The 24,717-nt window shown below is 44.3% G+C and overlaps 1 protein-coding gene and 1 non-coding gene across 3 annotated transcripts in view; both read right to left on the bottom strand.

The window, feature by feature from the left end:
* MAP1B (microtubule associated protein 1B) overlaps positions 1-24,717 on the bottom strand; it is a 103,782-nt gene that overhangs the window by 19,648 nt on the left and 59,417 nt on the right. Inside the window, exons 1-3 of one of the 2 annotated variants that reach the window (XM_015140180.3) lie at positions 10,517-10,652; positions 6,601-6,683; positions 3,663-3,803 (exon numbers count right to left, since the gene is read on the bottom strand). In XM_015140180.3, coding sequence (XP_014995666.3) covers positions 3,663-3,794 — 132 coding nt within the window. In that variant the 5' untranslated portion in view covers positions 3,795-3,803; positions 6,601-6,683; positions 10,517-10,652. 2 annotated transcript variants of the gene reach the window in all.
* Positions 20,886-20,996, bottom strand: MIR4803 (microRNA mir-4803). Its single transcript, NR_128295.1, has one exon. It is a non-coding gene; the product is annotated as a microRNA mir-4803 (primary transcript).

Raw genomic sequence — 24,717 nt, 5'->3', positions numbered from 1 at the left:
GTCACATCATCTATCTTCTGGGCTTTAAATACCTCTAATATGCTAATGGATTCCAAATTAATACCTCCAGCCCAACTCTGAGTTCCCTGAGCTCTGTTCTCATAAATCCAACTGTCTGATTTCAAGGCACTAAAACATGACCAGGATTAAACTCCTGAATTCCCCCCATACCCATCCCATCTCCTCTCCTTTTTATTTTTTTAATGTTTTAAGTATAGTTGGGTTTTTTATTTTTTTAAGAGACAGAATCTTGCTCTGTTGCCCAGGCTAGAGTGCAGTGCAGATTATAGCTCAGTGGAGCCTAGAACTCCTGGCCTTGCGTGATCCTCCCACTTTGGCCTCCCAAAGTACTGGGATTACAGGCATGGGCCACAGCACCTGGCCTTTGCCTCCCTTTCTTGACAGAGGAACACATTTGAAGGACAGCGAGCAGGGTTTTGAAGAACTGTGGGTAAAAATTGAAGATGATTAATCTAAAAGGGAAAAAATTGGCAGTGTTGGTGAAGGGTATCTAAGACACTGTAGGTGGGAAAGGGATCACATCACTTCCTTGAAGATACAATGAGACAAATAAGGAAAAACTTTCCAACAGAGAGACTGAAAAATGCCCCCAGGAGATGATGATTTCACCATCCCTGGATTTCAGGGAGGAGTGGGGTCAGCCAGACAATAGCACTGTCTGTTAGTTCTGGTTTTGTTAGTTGATCTCCGGTGATTGAGACTCCAAAACCCTGAAGCTCAAAGTGTACTGATAGTTCTATTTTTTCAGTCTATTTATTTTTAGCTGTTCTTACATTTTTTAAAAAGTATCATTTTTGTTTGTCCCAAATTGTGGTTTTGGTTTCCCTGGAGTTAACTAGTATGTTTCAAGGACTGGATAAAAGGAACAGGGCTGGACACCAAGTGGTCTTCAAGGTCTGTTTGTTATTCAGTTACTCAACCCTTTTTCCAAGGCAACAATGGGCAATCCTAGCTCCAAAAGGCTGATAACCACTGGTCCAGTCCAGTGATTTTCAATTCACTTTAGCTGTGGCATCCTTTCTTCAAAGTCCACAATGTAAAATAGATAAAGGCTGAGTTACTTTCATTGGGGCAGGAGGAAGAGTGAATTTGACCCAATGTCCCTTGCCTTCCCCCACCACACTGACACCATTGATCTAGTCTGTTAGGAAAAATCCTAGAGATCCTTTTCATTATGTATTAACTATTGCTTTTTCAAAAGTACCAGCATGGGGGTTTGTGGGTGGCGGAAGAGAACATGACATGATACCTGAGTATAATCAAAATGTGTGTCCTCCAGAACCTACCCCAATAATTATAAACCCTGGGGAATCTGCCCTTCCATGGAACTCGAGTTCTTCAGTTAGGGCAATTTTCTTTTTCTGTAGTTAGTGGCAAAATCTGACACATGCACAGCCCATGGTGCTAAAATTTTGCTTCCATAATCTAGTAAAAATGAATAAGCAGCAATCTTCATAACAACCTTATTTAAAGAAGGGGAAGGGGAGATATTATCTGAGATGCAAATATGCCAAATTGTGTTACTTCCTTATTGAAAATCTTGGCAATGACAAACACTTTTCTTTACATATTTCCTTTGCTTGGTTTTTCAGCAAAAAAAGACAAACCAATCACTTGGGTAGAAACCAACCACTAGAAAATAACTACAGAACTGCACAGGAATGTGGAAAGTGCCCATGTGCATGCAAATGAGCTACAAGCCTGCCACTTAACTGCTCACCATGTCATTGGGCCCCTTCCAGCCTTCTGCAGCTTTCTCTCTTCCCTGAGGCAAGATGCTAATAATGTGTGTGATCCCACAGCTACTAGACAAATGCCCACCTACCTGCCTCTGGGTACAACATGCACATGGGGACATAATCTTGCAAAAGATTCTGACATTATAGTGATCAAACAACAACTTCAGGACAGTAGGCAGAGTGAGAATTGTAGCCCTAGCTTTGGAATTTCAATGCAATCGAACAGTGGCTTACTAGGCCTTTACTACGTGCAGGTGCAATGGATACCGAGACAAATGAGGCAAGACGCGTGAACTCTAGTGGCCTTGGAGGAAGACAGGGCCAAAGCTTGCAATTTGAAGTGGTAAAGATGAACCAACTGGGAGTGAGCTCTGAAGCCTCTCAGAAAGGAGCTGCCTGCCTGGGGGATCCCGTCCTGGCGTGTGTTTCAAGATGCAGATGATGCCACACCTTCTGAAAGCTGGGGCTTCAAAAATGTTCCTTTTCACAGTTTTGCATTCTCCCCTCCCCAGTGGCTGGAGAGTGAACAGTATTATGCCATCTGATCAGTGTTTTTAAAGAAGCTTCCAGGTGACCCAGATGAAGTTGGGCAGTGTGCTTACAGTTCTTGCCAGTGATGAAAAGTACAAACAGAGCTCTCTCTGAACCACAGGGCCAAGGAAGATTAAGTGCAGAAGGACACGTGGCCCTTCGCAGTACACATGAGATGGACAAGCCGCCATCTCAGGAAGACAGTTTTAAACAGACTTGGTAACTCTTCTTATCAGAACATCCCTCAGTCCCTCCATGTAGAAATCTGCTATCGGCCACAGGCAGGCCCCAACCTACTATGGGGATTGGTCTGAATTGTATCTGTAACTGCTATAAATATATAACCTAGATAAACAAGGTGCATTACTTTGGAAAGTTTCCCGGCCAGGATAAATTCCCAAGCAGAAATAAGCACATCAAAATCTTTGATCTCATTTGACCAAATACTGCTAACTTCACACAGTTTTCTTTTTTTTTTTGAGACGGAGTCTCGCTCTGTAGCCCAGGCTGGAGTGCAGTGGCCGGATCTCAGCTCACTGCAAGCTCCGCCTCCCGGGTTCACGCCATTCTCCGGCCTCAGCCTCCCGAGTAGCTGGGACTACAGGCGCTGCCACCTCGCCCGGCTATTTTTTGTATTTCTTAGTAGAGACGGGGTTTCACCGTGTTAGCCAGGATGGTCTGACCTCGTGATCCGCCCATCTCGGCCTCCCAAAGTGCTGGGATTACAGGCTTGAGCCACCGCGCCCGGCCACTTCACACAGTTTTCAACACTTCACATGTGTCATCTTTGAATAAGATACGCATTAGAAATACGAATGACCCAGCTTCAGTCCAGCTACTTTAGCCATGTTTTTTTTTGGGTCACAGACGTGCCCCATTTTCCTACGTGCCTCCTTTTGTAGAGCCCTCTCTCTTTTGTGGGCTGTTCAAACAGCCCAAGTTCAAACATTGGGACCAGGCATTAAAGTAAGAAAAATCTGAAATAATTAGGCCTGGAAAAGGTGGTGCCAAAAGCCCAAGATATCTTTGGAGTATTATTTCAGAAAACAGGAAACATAGGTTTTCTTTTGGGCTCTGACATTTCAAGTTTCTCCATCATTTTGACCATCTGTAAAGTGTTGACTGTTTCAATCCTTCCCATCTATATCTCAGGCACATTAAGAATTATTCCAATTAATTGTAAATGAGTGCTCTAAATTATTTTGGCAATGAGCCACAAAAATAAAGTATTTTAGAGCATGCAGTTTTGCTTATTTCAGGAGAGCTGTGAATTTACCTTCCCTTCTTCTTCTGTCTCCCCCAGTGCTCTCAAAGAGGAACCGAAGGCAACCAAGCCACCAGAAACACAGATATTCTCAGACATGAACCTACCTCTTGGTCGGTGAAAATCTCTATGAAGTTCTGGAAGGAGAAAGAGCCGGACTGGAGAATGAGCTCTCCGGTGTTTTCAAAGCACTGCCCAGTCAGCACGAGCAGTTTGTGTCGGGCAGCATCAGTGATCATTAAACGCACCTGCAATAAAGCACAGACCGTAGGCCCTGAGCCGCGGGCAGTGCTGCCGTCCCACCGCCAGGACAGGGCTAGCCTTCGGGGCCATGGGAGTTTATTACCAGCAAAAAGCATTCATTCCCCAAAGGTCTAATTTCTCCTGGAGGCCAGAAGAGCACTGGAGGGTTGAATGGATCCCTGGCTGTAGGATCATCCACAAAGCCAATAAGCGTAGTTATCAGTTTGCCCATGAATGCCATTTTCAAAGTTTCTCTACAACCAAGAAAGTAGCAATAGTTGACTTTCTCCCCCTAGCTTCCTCCTCTTTTTCAAAGCAGCCTTCACAGCTGGTAATCATTCGTTCCACAGCTGTTAGAAATGTCTGCTAGCAGCACGTGGTCTGCGAAACCAGGGAAGACTTGGAACTATCTCACAGGCTGAATCACCATGTATAGTCCAGGTTCCCCAGTGGCCTCCTCAGGAAGCACGGGCTTCCAAACTAGGGTCCCAAACCAACCCCTCCCATATGGCATCTCTTCCCTTCCAAGGCGTGCAGCAAGCACACAGCTCCAAGTGCAGTTTCCAATGGCATCAGTAAGGTGCTTGTCATTGAATAGAAAGAAAAGGCTGCCCCTATGTAGCAGTCTTTGAGAGAATTGCAAATGGTTTGCACTGAAGAACTCTGTGAACTTTTAAGTGGCAGGAAGCCAGCCATCCTTCAGCAAACACCACTCCAAAGCACCAAGGTATCTATTCTGAGCCCAGTTCATGAATGTTCAGCACATACTACTTGCCAGGCATCATGTTAGGCACTGAGGGGAGGATACAAAAGTAAACAGACCATGACCCCTTACCCAAGAACCCCACAGTCTAATCATGGAAAAAACACATGTACCTAAGTAATTGTTTCAGCCCCATCTGCTCCACAGGCAAGCCTGGATTCCTTTTATAAAATTCCATATTTTTCCTTTCTCACAACTCTTCTGGGCAGTTTGCCTGGACATATATTAATCCTCCAGCTTATTATTTTTTTTTTTTTCCTTTTGAGACAGGGTCTCAATCTGTTGCTCAGGCTGGAGTGCAGTGGTGCCATCTCGGCTCACTGCAACCTCCGCCTCCTGGGTTCAAGCAATCCTCCCATCTCAGCCTCCTGAGTAGCTGGGACCATGGGCATGCAACACCATGCCCGGCTAATTTTTTGTATTTTTGGTAGAGATGGGGTTTCACCACGTTGCACAGGCTGTAATTCTCCAGCTTTTTTCAAGTTGTAATTACTTCCTGACTCTGTTAGTAACAGAGATTGCTATCCCATCACTTTCCTCAGCTTTGCACCTTCATGCATTGTCAGAGGCCCTGCTGATCTAAAGCAGGCAGAAGTAAGTCAGAACAGGTGACATCATGACAGTCAAAAAGTGGCAGCAACTCAAGTGTCCATCAACTGAGGAATGGATGCACAGATGTGGGCTATCCATACACTGGCACTGTTCAGCCCCAAAAATGAATGCAGTCCTGACACATGCTACGACATGGATGACCCCTGAAATTGTTAGGCTAAAATAAGCCAGACACACAAGGCCACATAGTATATGATTATATTTATATGAAATGTCCAGAACTGGCAAATCAGGACAGGCAGGTTCGCGGTTGTCAGCACTGGGGAAGAATGGAGAGTGACTGCCCATGAGCTCAGGGCTTTGGGGGCATGAAAGACACGTTCTGGAATTAGATAGGGGTGATGGTTGCAAAACTTTGTAAATACACTAAAGACCACCGAATTACATACTTTAAAGGGATAGATTTTATGGTCCTTGAATTATATCTCCACTTACAAAAACAGGATACAGTCACAGAGATGCTCAAAGTGTGGGTAGAAGGGACACTGCAAATAATGGAGGCTCCCAGGGACTTTGGCTACTTTAATGTCCAAGAAGCAACTCAATCTCAAAAGTGCTCAACTGTAATAAAGGAAGTGGAAAGTGGAGTGACAGCAGCTCCTCTGGCCTGGGTGACCAGGGACTCTTGGCTTCAACCAAGTTCTTATGTCACACTGGGCTCCGAAATACCCAGTTACTCTCCATAGCAACAGTTTCATACAGTGGTAATAGTAACAATCACAGCTAATATTTACATTTCAGTCATTATGTGCCATGCTCTGTTCTAAGCACTTGGTACTTCTAAGCACAACATTAAATATGAACATTAAATGTAGAAACTATTATGACCTCCATTTTACAGAGGTGCAAACTGAGACAAAGACAGTAAATAGCTTGCTTGAGGCTCCCAGCTAGTAAGAGGCAGATGTGGGATTATGAACCCAGGTGGCCTGGCGCCAGCCCATGCTTCTGACCACTATGCTAGGCTGCCTTTCCACAGCGATAGGAGTGTGCAGGAAGGCTCTGAATGGGGCTTGCACTGGGTTGCCATTCTTGAGATGCCATTGTTCTCCAGGCTTGTCCTGTATGTTCCAGCCTGAGGGCTTGTGTCTATTTCCCCTAATACATCCACATCCCTATCAGACTCCATCCCAGCAGCACTCCCCACCACCCCCCTCATAAACACCCCAAATTCATACTGCCTTGCCTGGACAAAATCTTACAGTTCCAGCTACTATCTTCCACTTTGTCCTTATCAAGAGGAGCAGTCTGGGTGGTACCGATGCAGAGAACCAACCACTTAGTGGGGGGTTAAGAAAGACCTCTTAACCCAGAACTTCTCTCTGTTGTGACCCTCTCCTGCCCCCATTTGCCAGCCCTTCTAATCCACTGGGTCCCTAGCCAGTGTGTGGGGCCTGGCCCCAGATTCTACAGAGCTGAATGCTTACCTCAGTGCTGACTGCTTCATCAGAAGGGTTGATCAGGACCACTGTTTCTAAAACGTCACTTCGGTGATGAAGGATCTTTTGTCCTGCAGGCACAAAAACACACACAAAAGGGAGACCTTTAGCTTTTCCAGATAAAAACTGCCCTGCTGCTCCTGGGACAGCACAGGAATTTCTGCCTCCGATGTAGTACACAGCTCCGAGATTCTCTACGTCATTTTGGGAAACATAATTGGTACTATTAAAAAAGAGGGTGCAGCCACGAGCAGGTTCCTCCCCGAGCTGGGTTTGTGTGGTCGGGGGCTCCTCCTGCTCTTACACTCTCCAGTTTTCAGGGTCGGTCTAGGCAGCCTCCTTGCGGTAATGGCGGTTTTCATCTGAGACAAGGGTGGGTGCCAGGAAAACTCAATGGGGCTCTTGACATTTCCTTTCTCATGGTAATTGGGGATGTTTCTCCGTATCAGCCTTTCTTCTGGTGAGAACTGCACTGAGATTAATTAGGAGCCTTATTCTGAAATGAATGACATCCAGAAACTCCGGCTAACAATTAGCCCAACAATCAGAATGGCTGTCTGAGGCAGGCTTACAGTCTGTTGGAGTATTCATTAATTAATTCACTTGCTCATAGGAAACTGGAGACACTGTAAGCAAATGAAAAGTGGAGAACAACCCTCCCACGAAACAGGGTGGCCAAACTGCCCCCTAAAACTATGGACGGAGAACAATAAAGCAAGGTGTTGGGTGTGATGACCGCCTGTCTAAGGAAGGCTGAAACCCTGCAGGGCTGTGGCTCCACATCCCTGACTTCCCCCCACTCACAGGTCCTAGGGTCATTCGGTGGCCGAACCAGCCCTCCAGCCAAAGGGGACGGAGACCCGTGCACGACCTTCTACGAAGACTTCCCCTCCCCGGACAATAGGCTGAAATGATCAGGCGGATGTATGGCCAGAGTTGGTGATACATGCTTGGGCAGCTGCTACGGACAGGGAAGTGGGTGTTCTCTCTGAAATGTGGGAGGGAGACGCATGGTTGGGAGGGTAGGCACAAACATGTCTGCCGCTTGGAAGTACAATGACGCTCAGGCAGCAGGAGGAAATGGAATAGAATCGGAGGGAGGCAGACACCAGAGGAGAGAAATACAAGAGGAAAGAATGACCAAAAGCAACTGTTCTCTAGAAAAATAGTTCGGCAGTTCTTCAAAAAGCTAAAATAGAATGACTGTATGACCCAGCAATCCTACTTCCAGGTGGAATTGAAAGCAGGAACCTGAACAGATGCTTGTATGCCAATGTTAATTGTAGCATTATTCACAATGGTAAGACAGCCCAAATGTCCATCTATGGATGATTGGGTAAAATGTGGTATATCAGTACAATGGAAGATTATTCAAACACAAGATGAATGAAGTTCTGATAATGCCAAAACATGGATGAACCTAGGAAACAGTCTGCTAAATGAAATAAGCCAGATACAAAAGGATAAATATAGTGATTCCAATTATATGAAATCTCTAGAACAGGCAACTTTATAGAGTTAGAGAGTAGTTAGAAGGTACCAGGGACTAAGAGAAGGAGAATGGGGAGTTATTGTTGAGTGGGTACAGTTTCTGTTTGGAGTGATGAAAATGTTTTTAAAATAGAGGTGATGAAGGCTGGACGCAGTAGCTTTTGCCTATAATACCAGCACTTTGGGAGTCCGAGGCAGGTGGATCGCTTGAACCCAGGAGTTCAAAACTAGCCTGGGCAACAAAGTTGAGACCCCATGTCTACAAAAAAAAAAAAAAAAGGCCAGGTGCGGTGGCCCATGCCTATAATCCCAGCGCTTGGGGAGGCCGAGGCAGGCGGATCACGAGGTCAGGAGTTCGAGACCAGTCTGGCCAACATAGTGAAACCCCGTCTCTACTAAAAATACAAAAAATTAGCTGGCTGTGATGATGTGTGCCTGTAATTCCAGCTACTTGGGGGCCTGAGGCAAGAGGAGAATCATGTGAACCCAGGAGGCAGAGGTTGCAGTGAGCCGAGATTGCACTATTGCACTCCAGTCCCGGCAACAGTGTCAGACTCCATCTCAAAAAAAAAAAAAAAAAAAAAAAAAGCTGGGTGTGGTGGCACACACCTGTGGTCCCAGCTACGTGGGAGGCTGAGGCAGGAGAATCAACTGAGCCCAGAAGGTCAAGGCTGCAGTGAGCCAAGAATATGCCATTGCACCCCAGCCTGGGTAACAGAGCAGGACTCTGTCTCAAAAAACTGATAAAATATAAAAAGAGGGGATGGTTGTACAACCTTGTGAACGTAATTAATGACACCAAATTATACATTTTAAAATAGTTAAAATGGCAAATTTTATATTTTATATATATTTTATCATGACTTAAAAATTAATAATATACCAAAAAACATTCACTAGTACACTATAAATGGGTAAATTGTATGGTATGCAAACTAGATCTCAATAAAGCAATTAGAAAATAAAAAACGTAAAGCAGTCCAGGATACACTGATTCTTTTTCCTTTATATCAAGAAGGACCAGAAGTACTACAGAAACAGCAACATGTTGAAATAGTCACCACCAACCACCATCACTGTTACCAAGCCCATTCTCCCCCACCATCTTACTTTCCCTAACAGCTAACATTTACCAATAAACCCCACATCACAGATAGAAGCCTAAACAGAACAATCATGGTGTCAGGCACTGTTCTAAGACACACATGGCTTCATTTAATCCTCAGAAGAGCTCTGCGACATAGGTACTGTGATTATCCCCCTTTACTGTCAAGAGCAATGAGTCTACAGGAGAGAATTAACCTGCCCAAAGTCACACAACTAGTAAGTGGTCGAGCCAGGACTTGGAGCCAGGTCACCTGGATCTAGAGTCCTTCTGCTTCGCTGCCCTATGGGTTTGGTTACTGGACGAAAATTTGTTAAAATAGACAAGGCACAGACACCAAATGTCAAAAGACAGTTAGGGAAAGGTTCAAAGAAATAAAATCAGAGATGAGCTTACAAAAGCAGGAAGGCAGAAAATATTAGGAGAAGAATATTGGCCAAAAAAAAGCAAAGGTGGCAGAATATCCCACATAAAAGAAGTTAAAATTAAGAGAAAATGTGTGATGTCTTACTCCAAAAGCCTAAAAATAAACTCCAAAACAGAACAAAGTCCCACAGTTTGAGCAGACAAAGAACTGAGGCTTAAGAAGAATAAACCACAGGAAAGAAAGTTAATTCATTATGAATGCTAAATACTGTAATTTATTGGACATTGCTTTTTGGCGTTTTGGTTGTTTTTGGTTTTGACAACCATGTACATTTAAAGCTAAAGCAAAAGAAAATCAACTTAAATAAGCAAAGGATAAAATGAAAATTGGCAAGACACATGAAACTATCCTCTTTCTAGGTCTTTCCATCAGTGGTCTTCTTGAAACAAAGGTTTCAAGAGCTTCAAAGGCACTAGGTTGAGATGAAATTAAGCAAAAGCTTAAGACCAAGGAGAAGGAATATCATTTCTTTGGTCACAATTTTGTTGTGGGCACCCAGAGCATCAGGCAGTGCAATGTCCAAATATGACTGTCATCATGTCTGTATTCTGCAGGAATCCATACAAGTAGACTTGAACAAGGTACATAAAGTGGCTCCCTCCGCAAGTGATGGTAATGAAATCAGAGCCTCTTTCTTTCTGAAGTGATCCTACACAATGCCCTCAGCCTCGCCAACCGCACCCTTCAACACCCACGTCCAGGTGACAGCAGCCTGCACAGTCCACCTGCCTCCACATCACGCTCTTCCCCAAACACACAGTGAGCTCGCCTGCTGCCAAGGTGGCCCCTGGCAGGAGGCTTCTTACCATCCACCAGCAGTCCCTTTCTTTGGCTTCATCACTTGCAAACAAAACAAATGCCACGTGACAGCTGCCATTTACCTCCACTCCTTCCAAGTCAATCTTCAGACCAGTTTGCCCAGGAATTCAACTAACGATGTTCTCTTTTGTCCATCTTTGGAAATATCGAGAGGAATGGCACAGACGTGCACCAAGATGCCATGGCTGCTCCTTCAACAAAAGCCTTTTTATAGGATCGGATTTGAATGAAGGAGGGGATTTAAAGGGAGAGAGAGAAGCTTCTAGCTCTTGTCACAGCCAGACTGTTGGCCAGATTCTTTCCTGGGACGATGTAAAGTGGGGCCGGGCCACCCCAGCATCTGGTCAAGCCTGGCAGAGGGGCCCTGACGCGCCCCCACCCCTGGCATCCCCGTGGGTGCCAGCTTTCCTGCGGCAGGCGGGCGGGTTCTCAGCGCAGGCGACTGGGATGCTCACAAAGTTGCATATTTGGGGAATGCTTCACACTGGGAAACGGGCCAGGCATTCTGAAGGGAGGCCACCACCCTGGCTTGTAAAGGTCTCATTCAGTTGCTTCAGAAAAGAAGTTCCCAGGAAAGAAAGGCAGCCGGGTTCCAGCCTCTCTCCCCACCATTGTAGTCCGCATTCTCCATTCGACACTTCACAGGGAAACCCTTAGGCAGCCCCGTGAATAGTTAACTTTCCCGTGAATAGTTAACTTTGCATCGGTCTGAGGGCAGCAAAAGCGGGGGCTCAACCTGGAATGATTGTGTCGCTTATTGCTTCATAAGAAAAAGTCTTTGCGGGCTTCCCCACAAAACTCAGCATGATTGTGAAGCCTCGACCTGGGTCGGGGGCAGGGGCGGGGGCAGTGGAGAAGATTGTGTGTGACAAAAGGGGTCCGCGCCACCTCAGAATCAAAAGAGGACGGTCTGAGGACCCTCGAAGCAGCAGGGGCCTTGCAGACAATGAGACTTTTGTTTGTGTTCTCCCAAAGCTGTGTTTGGAACTCAGAAGGAAGCCTGCATTTTTTGGTATTGTGGGGATTTTATTCCTTTTTGAAAACGTGTCAGATTAATTGAACCTATGTGTCTTATAAGATTTGGCTTTTTTAGTAGCTTATGTTTTACTATATTCAATTGATTCTGAAATCTCTTAAAGCAAAACGTTATTATCTATGTATGTAAATTTCTAGGATGCTTGCGGGATCTCTTCTCCACAGAGTTTAGGATTCATCTACACACACACACACACACACACACACACACACACACACACACACACACACACCCCTCAGAGGCTTCGCCCTGGTTTTGGAAGAAGGAAATAGAAATGGCAGTTGAAGAATAAAGAAAGCCTCTGATTTGTACTCAGTATGAAAGGGAAATGATGAGGAGGGTCCTGAACTACTGGTAACCAGGACTGAGGGGCATGGCATGGGCAGGGGCTTTAGTCAGGAGAAAAGTCGTCCTGCCCCCATCTCTGCTTCTCTGCTCTGTCAGCTCCCACTGCCGCCCTCTCTTCACCTACCAACTACTCCCAGCCCCCTGCCCAGATTCAACAGTGGAATAACTTACAATGTGAAGATTCTGGAGTTAGAGAGAAAAATATGTGAGATAAAAAAGGACTGGGTTGATTTAGCTGAAAGTAAAGTTTAGTCAATCGAGAAAGACCATAAGCACTAAATGTCTTGATTTTAAAGTCTGTTTTCAAGCCGGGCACGGTGGCTCATGCCTGTAATCCCAGGACTTTGGGAGGCCGAGGCAGGTGGATCACTTGAGGTCAGGAGTTTGAGACCAGCCTGGCCAACATGGTGAAACCCTGTCGCTACTAAAAACACAAAAATTAGCCAGGCATGGTGGTGCATGCCTGTAATCCCAGCTACTTGGGAGGCTGAGGTATGAGGATTGCTTGAACCTGGGAGGCGGAGGTTGCAGTGAGCTGAGATCACGCCACTGCACTCCAGCCTGGGCAACAGAGTGAGACTCCACCTCAAAAAATAAAAAAAATAAAAACTAAAGTCTGTTTTCATTAGAAGGAAGAAGAGAAGGAGGGAGGGAGGAAGGAAGGAGGGAAGGAAGGAAAAAAGGGAGGGAGGAAGGGAAGGAAGAGAAAACGATAGCAGTCAGAGTTATTCAACTCAAGCTCTTTACCAAAGTGAATTTTTTTGAGAGGAAACCTCTAACCTCCGACCCTTTGTGCAAAAAACACTCCCAAGAGTAAAATGTAGCTAAACGGCAAAGAGCAAGAAATGAAAGGTGCTTGGTACAGGAACTAAGAATTAGTAACTAACCAACAGGTCTCCCAGTAGCTTGTAATAGCAGCTTTTGGTGTGAAATCATTTCCAGCTCCAGGCCTCCTTTCTGCAGAAACCCACATGGCAGGTAAAGCAAATGTGTGGTTGATTTGAAGAGAACGGGAGCTGGTGAGGCAGGAGGGGAGACGCCTGAAGCAGCAGAGGTTTGCAGTGAACCTTTTCTTCCAGAGCCCCTCACAGAAGTCCTCTCTATCCCTGTCAACTAACGTTGGGGCCCAGAGGCCTGGCAGGAAGGTTTCCCCAAAACTTCCTTTCCAGAGGGAGGAAAGGTGCCAGCAAATAAGGAAGCCTCGCGAGCAGCACAGAAGCCTGCTCCTGAGAGCCCCAGGTGGTTCTCCCTGTGCCCCTCTATCCCAACACATCATTTCTAAGCAAGAAAAACAGAGAGAAAGAGAAAGAGGTGAACATAGGCTACCCAGTAACCATGCTCTGCAGCTCTCCATCCCAGGTGCCCCTGCTTAGAGCTCCGGAGAGGGTCCAGGAGAAGGATCGAGGCAACCCAGCCTAACAGAAGACTTCCTTGGCTCCCCTGGAGCAAGAACCCACCTCGGCCCTGAGGGAGGACATGATCCCAAGGCACGGTGAGTCGCAAAACCCTCACCCCTGCCACAGAGGTACTGTTAGAAGACAAAGGTGCTAGGAGACTTGGTTCTAATGCCACGGATCCCCAAAGACCAAGAGCATCAGCACAGAAAACAGAAGGCCAGCTGTTACCAGGAAATTACACAGAATCTGTCTCCAGGGAAGTAAAATTCCTAGCCCTGGAGAGAGCTGGATTTCTCAGGGGTCCTCCGCATCAAATTAACTCCCCCAATCAACTCACTCATCTTTTCGCCTTCATCCGCTCTTGCACATCTCAGCCTGAGGCTTGGAAAAGAACCTTTTCTAGGCTGGGTGTCTCAGAGGCAACAGGGAACATGAGCAAAAAGGTGGCAAAAGTATAATTCAATATGCATGCTGGTTTTAAGGTCATGCACACGTTGGAGCACCTTCTATGTGCCAGGTGCCATCCCACCTGGGTCCAAAAATGACTGAATACAAGGCTAATACACAGAAACGGGTAGTGACAAAATCTAATCCTTTGATCACCAGAGAGTCCATCACCAGAATACAGCAATAAAACCTTACATGTGTAGAGCGCCTTCGAGTTGCCAAAGCATTTTCTCCTTCAGGTAGTTCTTTGTTTAGTCTCACAGCATTTTTATGAAGTAGTGGGGCAAATATTATCCTCTCTTCATGGATGAAAGAGCTGAGGTTTACTGACTTGACAGTGTGGAAGAACAGGCCTGGGGACCCTTGTCACGCTCCATGAGGCCACTCAAGGCCAAGGTCAGTGCTGTGACACTATTCCTTTCTCCTTTTCCTGATCCACTGCCATCCAAAATAAAGATTTTCAAGCTGTGATGCCAAGATTCTCCTTTGTAAGAGGTAAGTGTGCAGCCAGGGTTGGCTGCTGGTCAGTCAACGCCTGCTGAATTGCCTGGGTGTGTGTGAGTGTGTGTGCGCGCGCACGTGTGTGTGCACCCAGCAGGGCACTATGGCCTCCCACACACGTCCTGAGGGCAATTCCTTCTTGGTTTCTGCTGAACCATCAGCCAAGTTCTTTCCCACCTTCCCCCGATATTCCTAGAAATGACATTTCTTTTCTGTGGGAAATAAATTTTTGTTTATGCATCTGTTTCATCTCTGATATATGTTCCTGAATCTATGGCTCTCCAAATTTTGAACACTTGTTTTTTTAAGAGAATAAAAAAAACTCAAGTTCAGGAGACTTTGCAAATAATTTTCTTTAGTTTAAATAAAGTGATCATTGCTTGTGAGTTAGACAACATTTTTTTACCTTGGATATCTTTTGTGTTACAGGGAATTTAGTTATTACCTAACTTGAGTCTGTACCTAATTTTCTCTATACTTCCTGACCTTGTGGTTGTTAGTTTTCTTTTTTGTTGTCAGTGGTTTCAGTTTGGTTTTCCATGTGCAGGATTCTCATTTGACCTGCTTTCTAAAACCTCTCTTCGGTGTTTCTCTCCTACCCAGTCCCATTCTCTTAGGGTCCCCTCTTCCTTTTTTTCTTCTCCCTTTTAAAAATTCTCAAGGCAAAGGGATGAGAATCAAGGACATGAAGGGTTAAGGTGAAAGACAGGGGAAGGAAGAAGTTTGCTCCTTTTTTCTCTGTTTTATCCTCTGGCTGAAAGAAGCAGAAATAAATAACATAGATGGTGTTGAAACCTGGGCTCCCTGGAGGGCACCTAAGTAGAACCAGCAAAGCCCAATCCTGGCACCAGCTGTGGTTGATAAGATAGCCTAAGGGTCACATCTTCAACAAAGTACAGAAGCGACAGATTAAAAATAAAAATAAAAAAGGCACATGGAGTGAAGGGTGATGTAGTAACCTGTCAGGGGAGCCAACTCCAAGTGTCTTTAAATACAGTGACCAGCCTGGGCAGTATGATGAAACCCCATCTCTACAAAAAATACCAAAATTAGCCAGGCATGGTGGTGCACGCCTGTGATCTCAGCTACTCGGGAGGCTGAGCTGGGAGGATCACTGGAGCCTGGGAGGTTGAGGCTGTAGTGAGCCAAGATCACACCACTGCACTCCAGTCTGGGCAAGAGAGTGAAATCCTGTCAAAAGAAGGAAAGGGAGGAAAGAAGGAAGGAAGGAGGGAAGGAGGGAGGGAGGGAGGGAAGGGAAAAAGAGAGGAAGGGGGAAAGGGGGAAAAGGGAAAGAGGGAAAGGGGGAAGGAAGGAAGGAAGGAAGGATGGAAGGAAGGAAGGAAGGAAGGAAGGAAGGAAGGAAGGAAGGAAGGAAGGAAGGAAGGAGAGAGAGTTCAATGCCTACTCGTGTTGGTGTTTGCTTCACCATTTCCAAAGCACTTTCTTCTATGTCCACTTGCTTAAGCTCTAATGACAGGGTTCCAAGTTTCTGATCTGGTTTCCTCTAGGCTGAGACCAGGTGGGATCTGTGAGTGCCCTGTTCTCTAAGCAAAACCTGCTGCAGGCAAAGGAAAACACACATGCCCCTCATGCACAAGAAAGGAGTCTCCTCTTCTGCATGTAAAATTTCCAGCAGCCAAGAGGGAAATGTGGTCCCCGCAAGCCTAGCAGAAGGATTTGTTGCTCTTACAGAGTAAGACATCAGAATTTCCTCACCTCACAGAATGGGAGGACCTGAAGGAGTCTTGGCGACAATTTCATCCCCTCTCTCTTCCTCTTGTTTTACAGAAGAGAAAACCGAATCTCAAAGACGAGGAGTGGCCTGTCATAGGCTTTTCCTATGCATATTGTGGTCAGTTCTATTGGAGAGTGGGTACTAAAATACTAACACTACCTTTCACAAACCTTTGACTTTATGGTTTATACAATTTTTTATTTTCACAGTACCTCATTTGCATATCACGAAGGTCAATGTTTATCATTCTTCCTATTTTATAGATGGACAAATAGAAGCTGTTGGGACAGGTTCCTTAATAAGAGTTAGCTGTCTTGTCCAGCATCAGAGAGACAAAATAAGCTACTGAATTAAGATTTATCTGTTTAGTTATTTATTCATTTTGAGACAAGGTTTCTCTCTGTCACCCAGGCTGGAGTGCAGTGGTACAAACATGGCTCACTGCAGCCTTGACCTCCTGAGCTCCAGTGATTCTTCCACCTCAGCCTCCTAAATAGCTGGGACCACAGGCACAGGCCGCCATGGCTCGCTAATTTTTTGTACTTTTTGTAGAGATGGGGGTTTGCCATGTTGCCCAGGCTGGTCTCGAACTCCTGGGCTCAAGAAATCCTCCTGCCTTGGCCTCCCAAAGTGCTGGGATTACAGCTTGAGCCACCATGCCCAGCTGGAACTAGGTTTTAAATCCAGTCCACAGGACTCCTGATCCCTACTCTCTTTTCACTGTCACTCACTGCTTCTCAGATTGTTTTAAGTGTTTACAAGTTCCAGATCCTTAATTTTTAAGAATAAGATCTGAGATACATTTTCCTCAGAATGTTATAGAATAATCCCAGCATTTGGGATATGGATCTGGGAATCATTTTTGTTTTGAAGAAACCCCACGGTGTGCCAGGTGCCCTGTGCAGTATTAGGTAAAACCAAAAGATTACCTATATCAGCTATTCTTACCACAAAAAAGCCACTTTCACATGGTTCATCAATTAGACCTGACTTTGAGACTAGAGTAGGTTTCAGACACCTTTTTAAAAAAATCTTAATGGTCTTCTCCTGCTTTGTATTCCCCATTTATTAAAACAATGTGAATTGTTTTAGAAGACACGGTTTTCTGGAGGTTAGTTCAGGCAAATTCGTGCTATGTTCATAAACTGAGCACTGAGATTAAAACATGGATGAGATGCTCCCCGTATCCTGAAGAGATACGGTTTAAAGAGGAGACAGTGTTTTGACAGTTTCTAAATCAGGAGTCATAAGTCATAAGGAGGGTCTGATACACAGCAGATGCGCAATCAATATTTCAAAAAGGAATGAATAAGAACAATGGCTAAGGTACATTCAAGACCTGCCCTGGGTCAAGACCTGACCTAAGCTCTTTATGTCTGTGATCTGATGTAATGTGCGCATTAATGCTATGAGGAAGCCACTCTTGCCATTTCACAGAGGAGGAAAAGGTGGCACAGGGCAGTGGAACAACAGTGCAACAGTCTGCATTAGTTAGTAGTGGAACTGGGCTGGAGACCGTGTGTTCAGTATCCAAAGTCCTGGCTTTCAACTAATAAGCTATCCTAAAGGGAAGCAGGAAGACAGATGACAGAGAGTTTGCTTGGGGGCATGCTGAGTTTGAGGTCCCTGTAGGATCTCCAGATGGCTCTGTCCAATAAGAGGCAGAAACGTGGCTCTCATGCTTGGCACTAGGCTTGGCCAGAAACACAGATGATGAATACTTTATTGATTAATAACAACATAATAAGTGACCTCCTTTAAAATCATCCTCACATGATTTTTATGTATTTCTATCCTAATACCCAAACACACTGCTAGCATTATTTCCCCTGGGAGCAAATGTAATCATTAAAGGCTCAAACAACTTTTCCCAGGAAATATTGATTCTTGGAGTCATTTGATAGGTTTATCGGACATTTAATTTGCCATCCGACTCCTGACATTGATCAAATCCAGGGAAATGGTTGACCTTTCACCCTCGTCTGTTACTATCAAACCAAATCATCAGACTACTATTCGGTCTCAAAGCCAGCTGCCTTTTAAAAATAAAAATCAAATTAGTCTTTTTCGGTGTTTGGCTATTGAAAAGAAAACCAAAAAAAAAAAAAAAAAGAAGAAAACATGCAAATGGCTGACATAACACATATTAAACCTAGAATCTACTGATTTCCATCCCTCAGAAAGTTGTTAGCTCTAGGCCAAGGAGAAATAGTATGAGTTGATTTTTCCCTGGTAAAACTGTGAGGGGGACAATACCATTGGTAGTGGCAGCATCAGGCTGGGCCACAGCAACCAGCTTGGTGATCGGCCAGGAAGGGACTTCTTAAGGTCAAGATGCTGACCAAAAAGGATGAGGCTCAAGACCTGAGCTCTGGTCTTGGCTGAAGTGGTACCTCGGCTGCCACCATCTGTAATAAGTAATGTACAGGTGGACACTCAGGTCCTGCACCCCAGCCAGGATGAATAAATCTGGTCATGTCATTACAGGATTTGACATATAGCCTTAGCCCAACCCAAGGGACCTGTGATTTTTGTTGTTTGTATGAATCGTGTTTATTCCTCCACTGCATCATTTCAAAGGGTGAGGTGGAGATGGCTCATTCGTAAGTGCCGACAGAATCAGCACCTATGGACTTCCTCTCTCCACCGTGCCTGTGATGTTGAGTCATGGCTGGAGGCCTGGCTGCCCAGAACAGCACACCCAGTTCCCAATGACCTTGGTTCTTCCCTCTTCCAGACCTGAAGGGTGATTCTCGGCACACCAGGGGCACAGTCCTGATTCTGCTTTCCTGTTCTTTACCCTCAGTTACAGGCCCTGTCTGGGAAACCAAAATGATGTCTCACTTAAAGCCTAGTTCTCAACTTCTCCCATTTGGGTTTGATTGAATCCCAAACACATTTCTTCCACTTTAAAAAAAAAAATTTTTTTTTGAGGGAGGGTCTCACTCTGTTGCCCAGGCTAGAGTGGCATAAATATGGCCCCCTGCAGCCTCGACCTCCTGGGCTCAAGCAATCCTCCCAACTCAGCATCTCCAAGTAGCTCACACTACAGGTGTGTGCCACCATGCCCAGCTAATTTCTTTTGTTTTTTGTAGAGATGGGGTCTCACTATGTTGCCCAGGCTAGTCTCAAACTCTTGGGCTCAAGTGATCCTCCCACCTCAGCCTCCCAAAGTGCTGGGATTACAAGTGTGAGCCACTGCAGCTGTCCTTCTTACACTGTTAAATGCCTTTTCTTTAAACTCTTGGCCCACAGATGGTCTTTCAATACCTCTACTGCATCTTCAGGCACTATCCTTTGCTATGTTAATCTCAAAAATAGCCCCCGAAAAGCCATCATATTTGCTCATGTTTTCCTCTTTACTATACTCCTTTTCCTTATTCTGAGCAGGAAAGACTTAAGTCTTTTCCCCCTTTCCCTTTAACCTTTCCTGCTCTCTTTATGTTGTCCTGACATGCAGCAGCAAGAGAAGGGTGTTACTTTTGAAGACTTTGATAAGCTACGTGAACATAAAGCTTTGGGCAGATATTTTAGCTCTATATATTAAGCTTTATTTTATTTTATTTTATTTTTGAGATGGAATTTTTCTCTTGTTGCCCAGGCTGGAATACAGTGGCACAGTCTCGGCTTACTGCAACCTCTGCCTCCTGGGTTCAAGCTATTTTCCTGCCTCAGCCTCCCGACTACCTGGGATTACAGGCACCTGCCACCACACCTGGATAATTTTTTTGTATTTTTAGTAGAAACAGGGTTTCAACACATTGGCCAGGCTGGTCTCAAACTCCTGATCTCAGGGGATCCACCCACCTCAGCCTCCCAGGGTGCTGGGATTACAGGCGTGAACAACCACGTCTGGCTATATTAAACATTAAAGAGGACCATGCAACAAGGTCTTGGCAGGTAAACTGTTCTGACCACCTCTTCAGAGGCTCTGCCACAGGGGATGCTGAGCCACTGTGTATGGGATAGTCCCAGCTCCTCTCGGTGGGCAGAAGCAGGATAAATTTAATAGAACTTTCTCCAACTAAACCCTTCACTACTTCTCCCTCAACCAAATCCAAACCCTATATTTCAGCAGTAAAATATTTATTAAAAGGCTAAAAAAATATATTTAGTAAAGGGTAAACACTTGCACGAACTATTGAGTACTGTCTTGGAAACATCATACAGAATTGACCTTCTTGTAAGCTTCCCTTCATATCACTGTTTTTACTGTAGATAAAGAGATGTGAAACCCAGCTTGCTGCTGACTCAGGCCTATGGAGAATCATACTTTGACCAGTAGGATGCAGGCCCTTGGGTTTTAAATTAGCCATTGAGTTTTTCATTTCACCTAATAGCATTCAGCTTAAACAGCCATACTACTAAAGCTTACATGACATAAACCGGAAATTTACAATGCTGATGTGTTCATTTAATTTCCACTAACAGGAATCTAAATTTTTAGTAAATCGGATATTCATGCCAGTTGGTCACTGCATTCATTTTTTGCCCTACTGGGATACTTTGCTTGAAGGTTGTTTTAAATAAAGAGCGTTGTTTGGTGATAGAATTTACTGTGCCATAAAATAAGGCATCATACCCACTTAAATCTAATCCATTTTTTACATGTCCAGCTCATAATTTTATTTCCTCCTGGAATATCTCTCTGTCCACTTCAATTCTCAGAGTTGTCTCTTACCCCCCAATTTCTGGGATAGCAGTTAAGAGTCTCTATACTACATAGCTCAATTAGAGGAAGTACATAGTGTTTATATGAGCTATTGCCTCCAACCAACTTATAAGACTCTAGTTAACAAAATGCTTTGACATACTTTCATGTATCTCTCATTGAACTTCCTGTGAAGGTGGCAATTTCTATGTAAACCTTACAGGGCTTAGATCCGAGCCTTCCACCTATAGGGATTCAGGTGATGACGATCTTTTGCAAAACAGGAGAACTAAAAATACACATACCCGTAGTTACACACAAACACTCACTCCATTTCTGAGTGGGATTTACCATAATAGTGTGGATTGAAATGTGTGTGTGATTCAGTCCACACTATTATGTTAAATCCCACTCAGAGGGATTTAACAAGCCAAGTAAGCAATCAAAGTGTGATTTGCTTACTTTGTCTTTAGAAGTAAGCAAATCAGGAGATCTACCTTCAGGATCTGAAAAATACACACCCAGGCCATCATTAGCAGAAAGCCCACTGCTGTGCATAAATAACTAAAAAGAAGACACTGCCTAGCTCTTTCCAAGTGATTAGGGCCAAAAACTGCCCCAAAGTTTCAGGAGTTGTGTGTCTGGTTTTCTCACACGCCCATTGGATTTTGCCTGTGGTCATTCTGCCACCCCGTAAGATCTCTTAAGGAATTAAAATTAGGCATCACTAGAAAGATTTCATTTTGATTTTATATTCAACTACAAGGTCTTCACAAGGTCACTATTAAAGGGGTGCCACAGCATGTCCCCAAACCACATTTTTTGCTGAAGGTTAATTTCTTACCTTAACAATGTACTTTTTATTTATTTTAAGATGAATATCATTGACCTCTGGGAGATTATAACTGAAAGAATACATCTGCTCATTTAGGAAAATGTGATGTAGTAAACCAAAGGAATTAAGTTCTGGGCCATATATTTAATCAATAGTTTACTTAACAAACAGAGATTTGTTTCTGAGGCAATTCAACCAAATCTGACCAATGGGCATTTTCAAGGCATTGATAAACATACTCTGAACCAACAGACGTAGCTCTCCTGAGAAACAGGTCTGAAACCCTTGACAAAGAGCAAGTCAAACAAGGCAGTCAAATAAATTCTATCCTCTTCTATCTTCTTTTTAAAAAGACTGAAATTTTAGTTTAAAATGAGTTCAAGGAGGGAGGGAAATAATCTGGAGACTTTGAGGAAACTTGCCCTTGAGCAAATCCCCAGATTTTAATTTACATGAGAAGTAACAAGTTCTCATAAGAAAGGCAGTATGCATAAAATCACTTTCTACATTCCTGTCTTGCATTAGTCTCCATTGGGTATTTTGTATGTATTTATATACACTTGGAATATATGCAGTGATCCATATGTATGCTAATCAAAGTTCTTACAATGTATTACTCTTTGCTCTTTCACAAATTAAATAGTATAAATTGGGAGCACAGTTTGTCCCTGTAAAAATGCCAACAGGTAAGCCGGCCCTAGAGAAAAATGGACCAAATCAAGCTCTGCCAGAGCTCTGGAGTATAACTGAAAGAACGTAGGATTTCTGCCCAGAAAGCAACACTGAACACCTCATTTATTTTGAGGTAGAGGCTGTAGCTGGAGAAGCCGGAAGGTGAGATGGAGCACCCTAAGGTTGCAGAGGGCACCACTGCTCAGCGTAAACTCAGATATCTGGAAAATGCAAGGCTTCAAAATTAAGGATTGGAAAGGCAGGAGCTGAGCAAGCCTGAGGCCCTCCTCAGCTCAGGGTCTTGGCCAAGTGACAGGAGCTGGACAGGGGCAGGAGCCAAGTGGAGGAGCAGTGCTTTCTGTGGGTCAGCTATCTCTCCAGAGGAGAGCCGAACCACATTCCCGACTCCAGTTCACTTTTTTCTCATAGTTCTTAAACAACAGAAGATGATGCCTTAATGTGTTATCTATATCGCCCTGAAAAATACCTGTATTTCCTTCTGTCATATCGAATCAAATTCATTATAAAATTTCCTGTTTCATATCTACAAAATTGCTCTAAAGAATGTTACATTTTTATTTTTAAAAAGTAAGGGTTATTGGGGGAAAGAAAGTCTACTTATCAATACTTCTTTTGATTCCAATGACAAAGTAAAAAATATATTTCCCATTCTCTTTCAATATAAAATGTCTGTGCACTCTTGCTTTGTTAGACAAAGCATTCCTTTAATATCTTGGTCTGTTTTTATTTGATTTAAAGAATGACAGTTGCAAAAGGATATCTAACAGAACACTAGAGGTACACAGCTTGGCACATACAAAATATTCTGAATGAGTCTTTCCCTTATAGATGGATGATTCTTTTAAGTAGGCTCAGTTGTGTGCTTTCCCCCGTTTGCATCTGACTCTTGTGGTCAACTGAGAAGTGTCCTGTTCAGAAAAGTAGTAGAGAGAGAACCAGCTCATACTGTACTATTAATATTTTCTGGAAGCTCTGATAATAACTTTGGAGTTTCATCTTAACTTGCTAACTTTCTAGTCCTTGGGGGTAAAATTTTTGCTTCTTGTTTTAAAAAAATTCAATTAACAAATTACAAACTATGAGATAGATGCAGTGAAAATCAACCCAAATAGGAAATTCTGCTCACTTATTTTCCATACGACTTGCATGGACCAGGAAGGTGGTAATTTAGCAGAACGCTAAACCATGATGTAAATGTGGATCCCCTGTTTCCCTTTGTTCCTCCTCTCTCTTTTGTAATGTCTGCATTTTGGCATTTCTGCATTGCCTCTTTGGTTTCAGAGCTTTCTCACCGAGCCATTTCCCGTGGAAAAAAAAAAAAGAAGAAGAAGAAGAAGGAATATAGCAATTAGCATACATTATGTGGCTGTACCAAAAGCTATACTCACAAACATGTCTGCATGACAGACAAGTGGGCTGTGTTTCGTCTTGTTTCCTGGACTGCCCCGTCCTGCCCACAGCCTGCCATTTGCCAACAGAAGATGCCACCCCTTCCCTTCCTCCGCCATCAGCTTTCCCAGCACTGCGCAGCCAGTCAGCTTGCTGGCTCAAAGTACTACTTAATGAGTTTTTAATTCAGTTTTGACTCTGGATCCCAGCCAGCTACTGCTGCCTGGGGCTTGCATTTCCCTTTACACATCCTCAGCGAATAGTCATAAAGACAAGACGCTTCACTGTTGGATTTCTACAGGGAGGATTAGCTAGGCCTCAGGCCTCACATTATCGCCAGGTCTTGCTGGCTGCAGACAAAAAAAGGGCTAAAGGGAGTTATCTCACAGAGCCAGGGGAAGAATCAGGGAGACACCTCTGAGTGCTGGGAAGCTGCTGTCTCAGCCTCTCTAGGGAGTGAACACTGCTCTGTTATCAGTGGGCCACAGTTCAGTGAGAACTAAACTACATGAAATATTTTGGAGGCCAAATTCACATGCATTTTTACAAACAGATGCCCATTGTGTACCGGGATCCTGGAATACTCCTCTCCACCAAGGTTCCAGTGGCCACTTCTTTCTCTCCCCAGAGGCTGGAAAGGGGTCTGCACGCTGCCCTTACCTCCCTGGATTCTGCTGACTATCATGAAAAAGTCAATGCTGCTTGGGGAGGCTCTGTATAAGCCACAGAAGCTATTACTCTAGGAGAAAATGTTGAAGAAACTCTCTGAGGCTTAAAGTGCTGGGATATACCTTGTACATGATGTAGTTTCTCCCACATTTGCCAAACCACAGCTAGCATATTACAGTGTAAAATTTCAGGGCCTGGGACTTGCAGCCAGAAGACCTGGGTTTAAGTCTTCTTGCCACTAGTAACATTTGGAGCAAGTGACACTGAGCCCTGTCTATTAAATGGGGATAATAATAATAATGCCTACTCTAAGAGTTGTTGTGAGGGTAGAACATGATGGGATCTCAGAGCTATTGAAATGTTTGCTATCACTAGGATTTCTCCCTTCTAGTCTATCTGGTTCTACAGTTAGGCTTTGCAGCTTGCTCTATCATAGCACGTAGCATGCTCTATCAGGGTGTCTCCTAACATGCAGTACATGTTCTACTGGCAGTATGCAAGATTGAGGTGATACACTGATGAGCTTTTTCACATTTTAATAGTAATGTATATTTTGTAT

The sequence above is a fragment of the Macaca mulatta genome, chromosome 6 (genome assembly GCF_049350105.2).
Source record: "Macaca mulatta isolate MMU2019108-1 chromosome 6, T2T-MMU8v2.0, whole genome shotgun sequence".
In the NCBI taxonomy this organism is placed as follows: Eukaryota; Metazoa; Chordata; class Mammalia; order Primates; family Cercopithecidae; genus Macaca; species Macaca mulatta.
The sequence above is the reverse complement of the archived record's forward strand: the minus strand, read 5'-3'. Positions and strand labels throughout refer to the sequence as shown.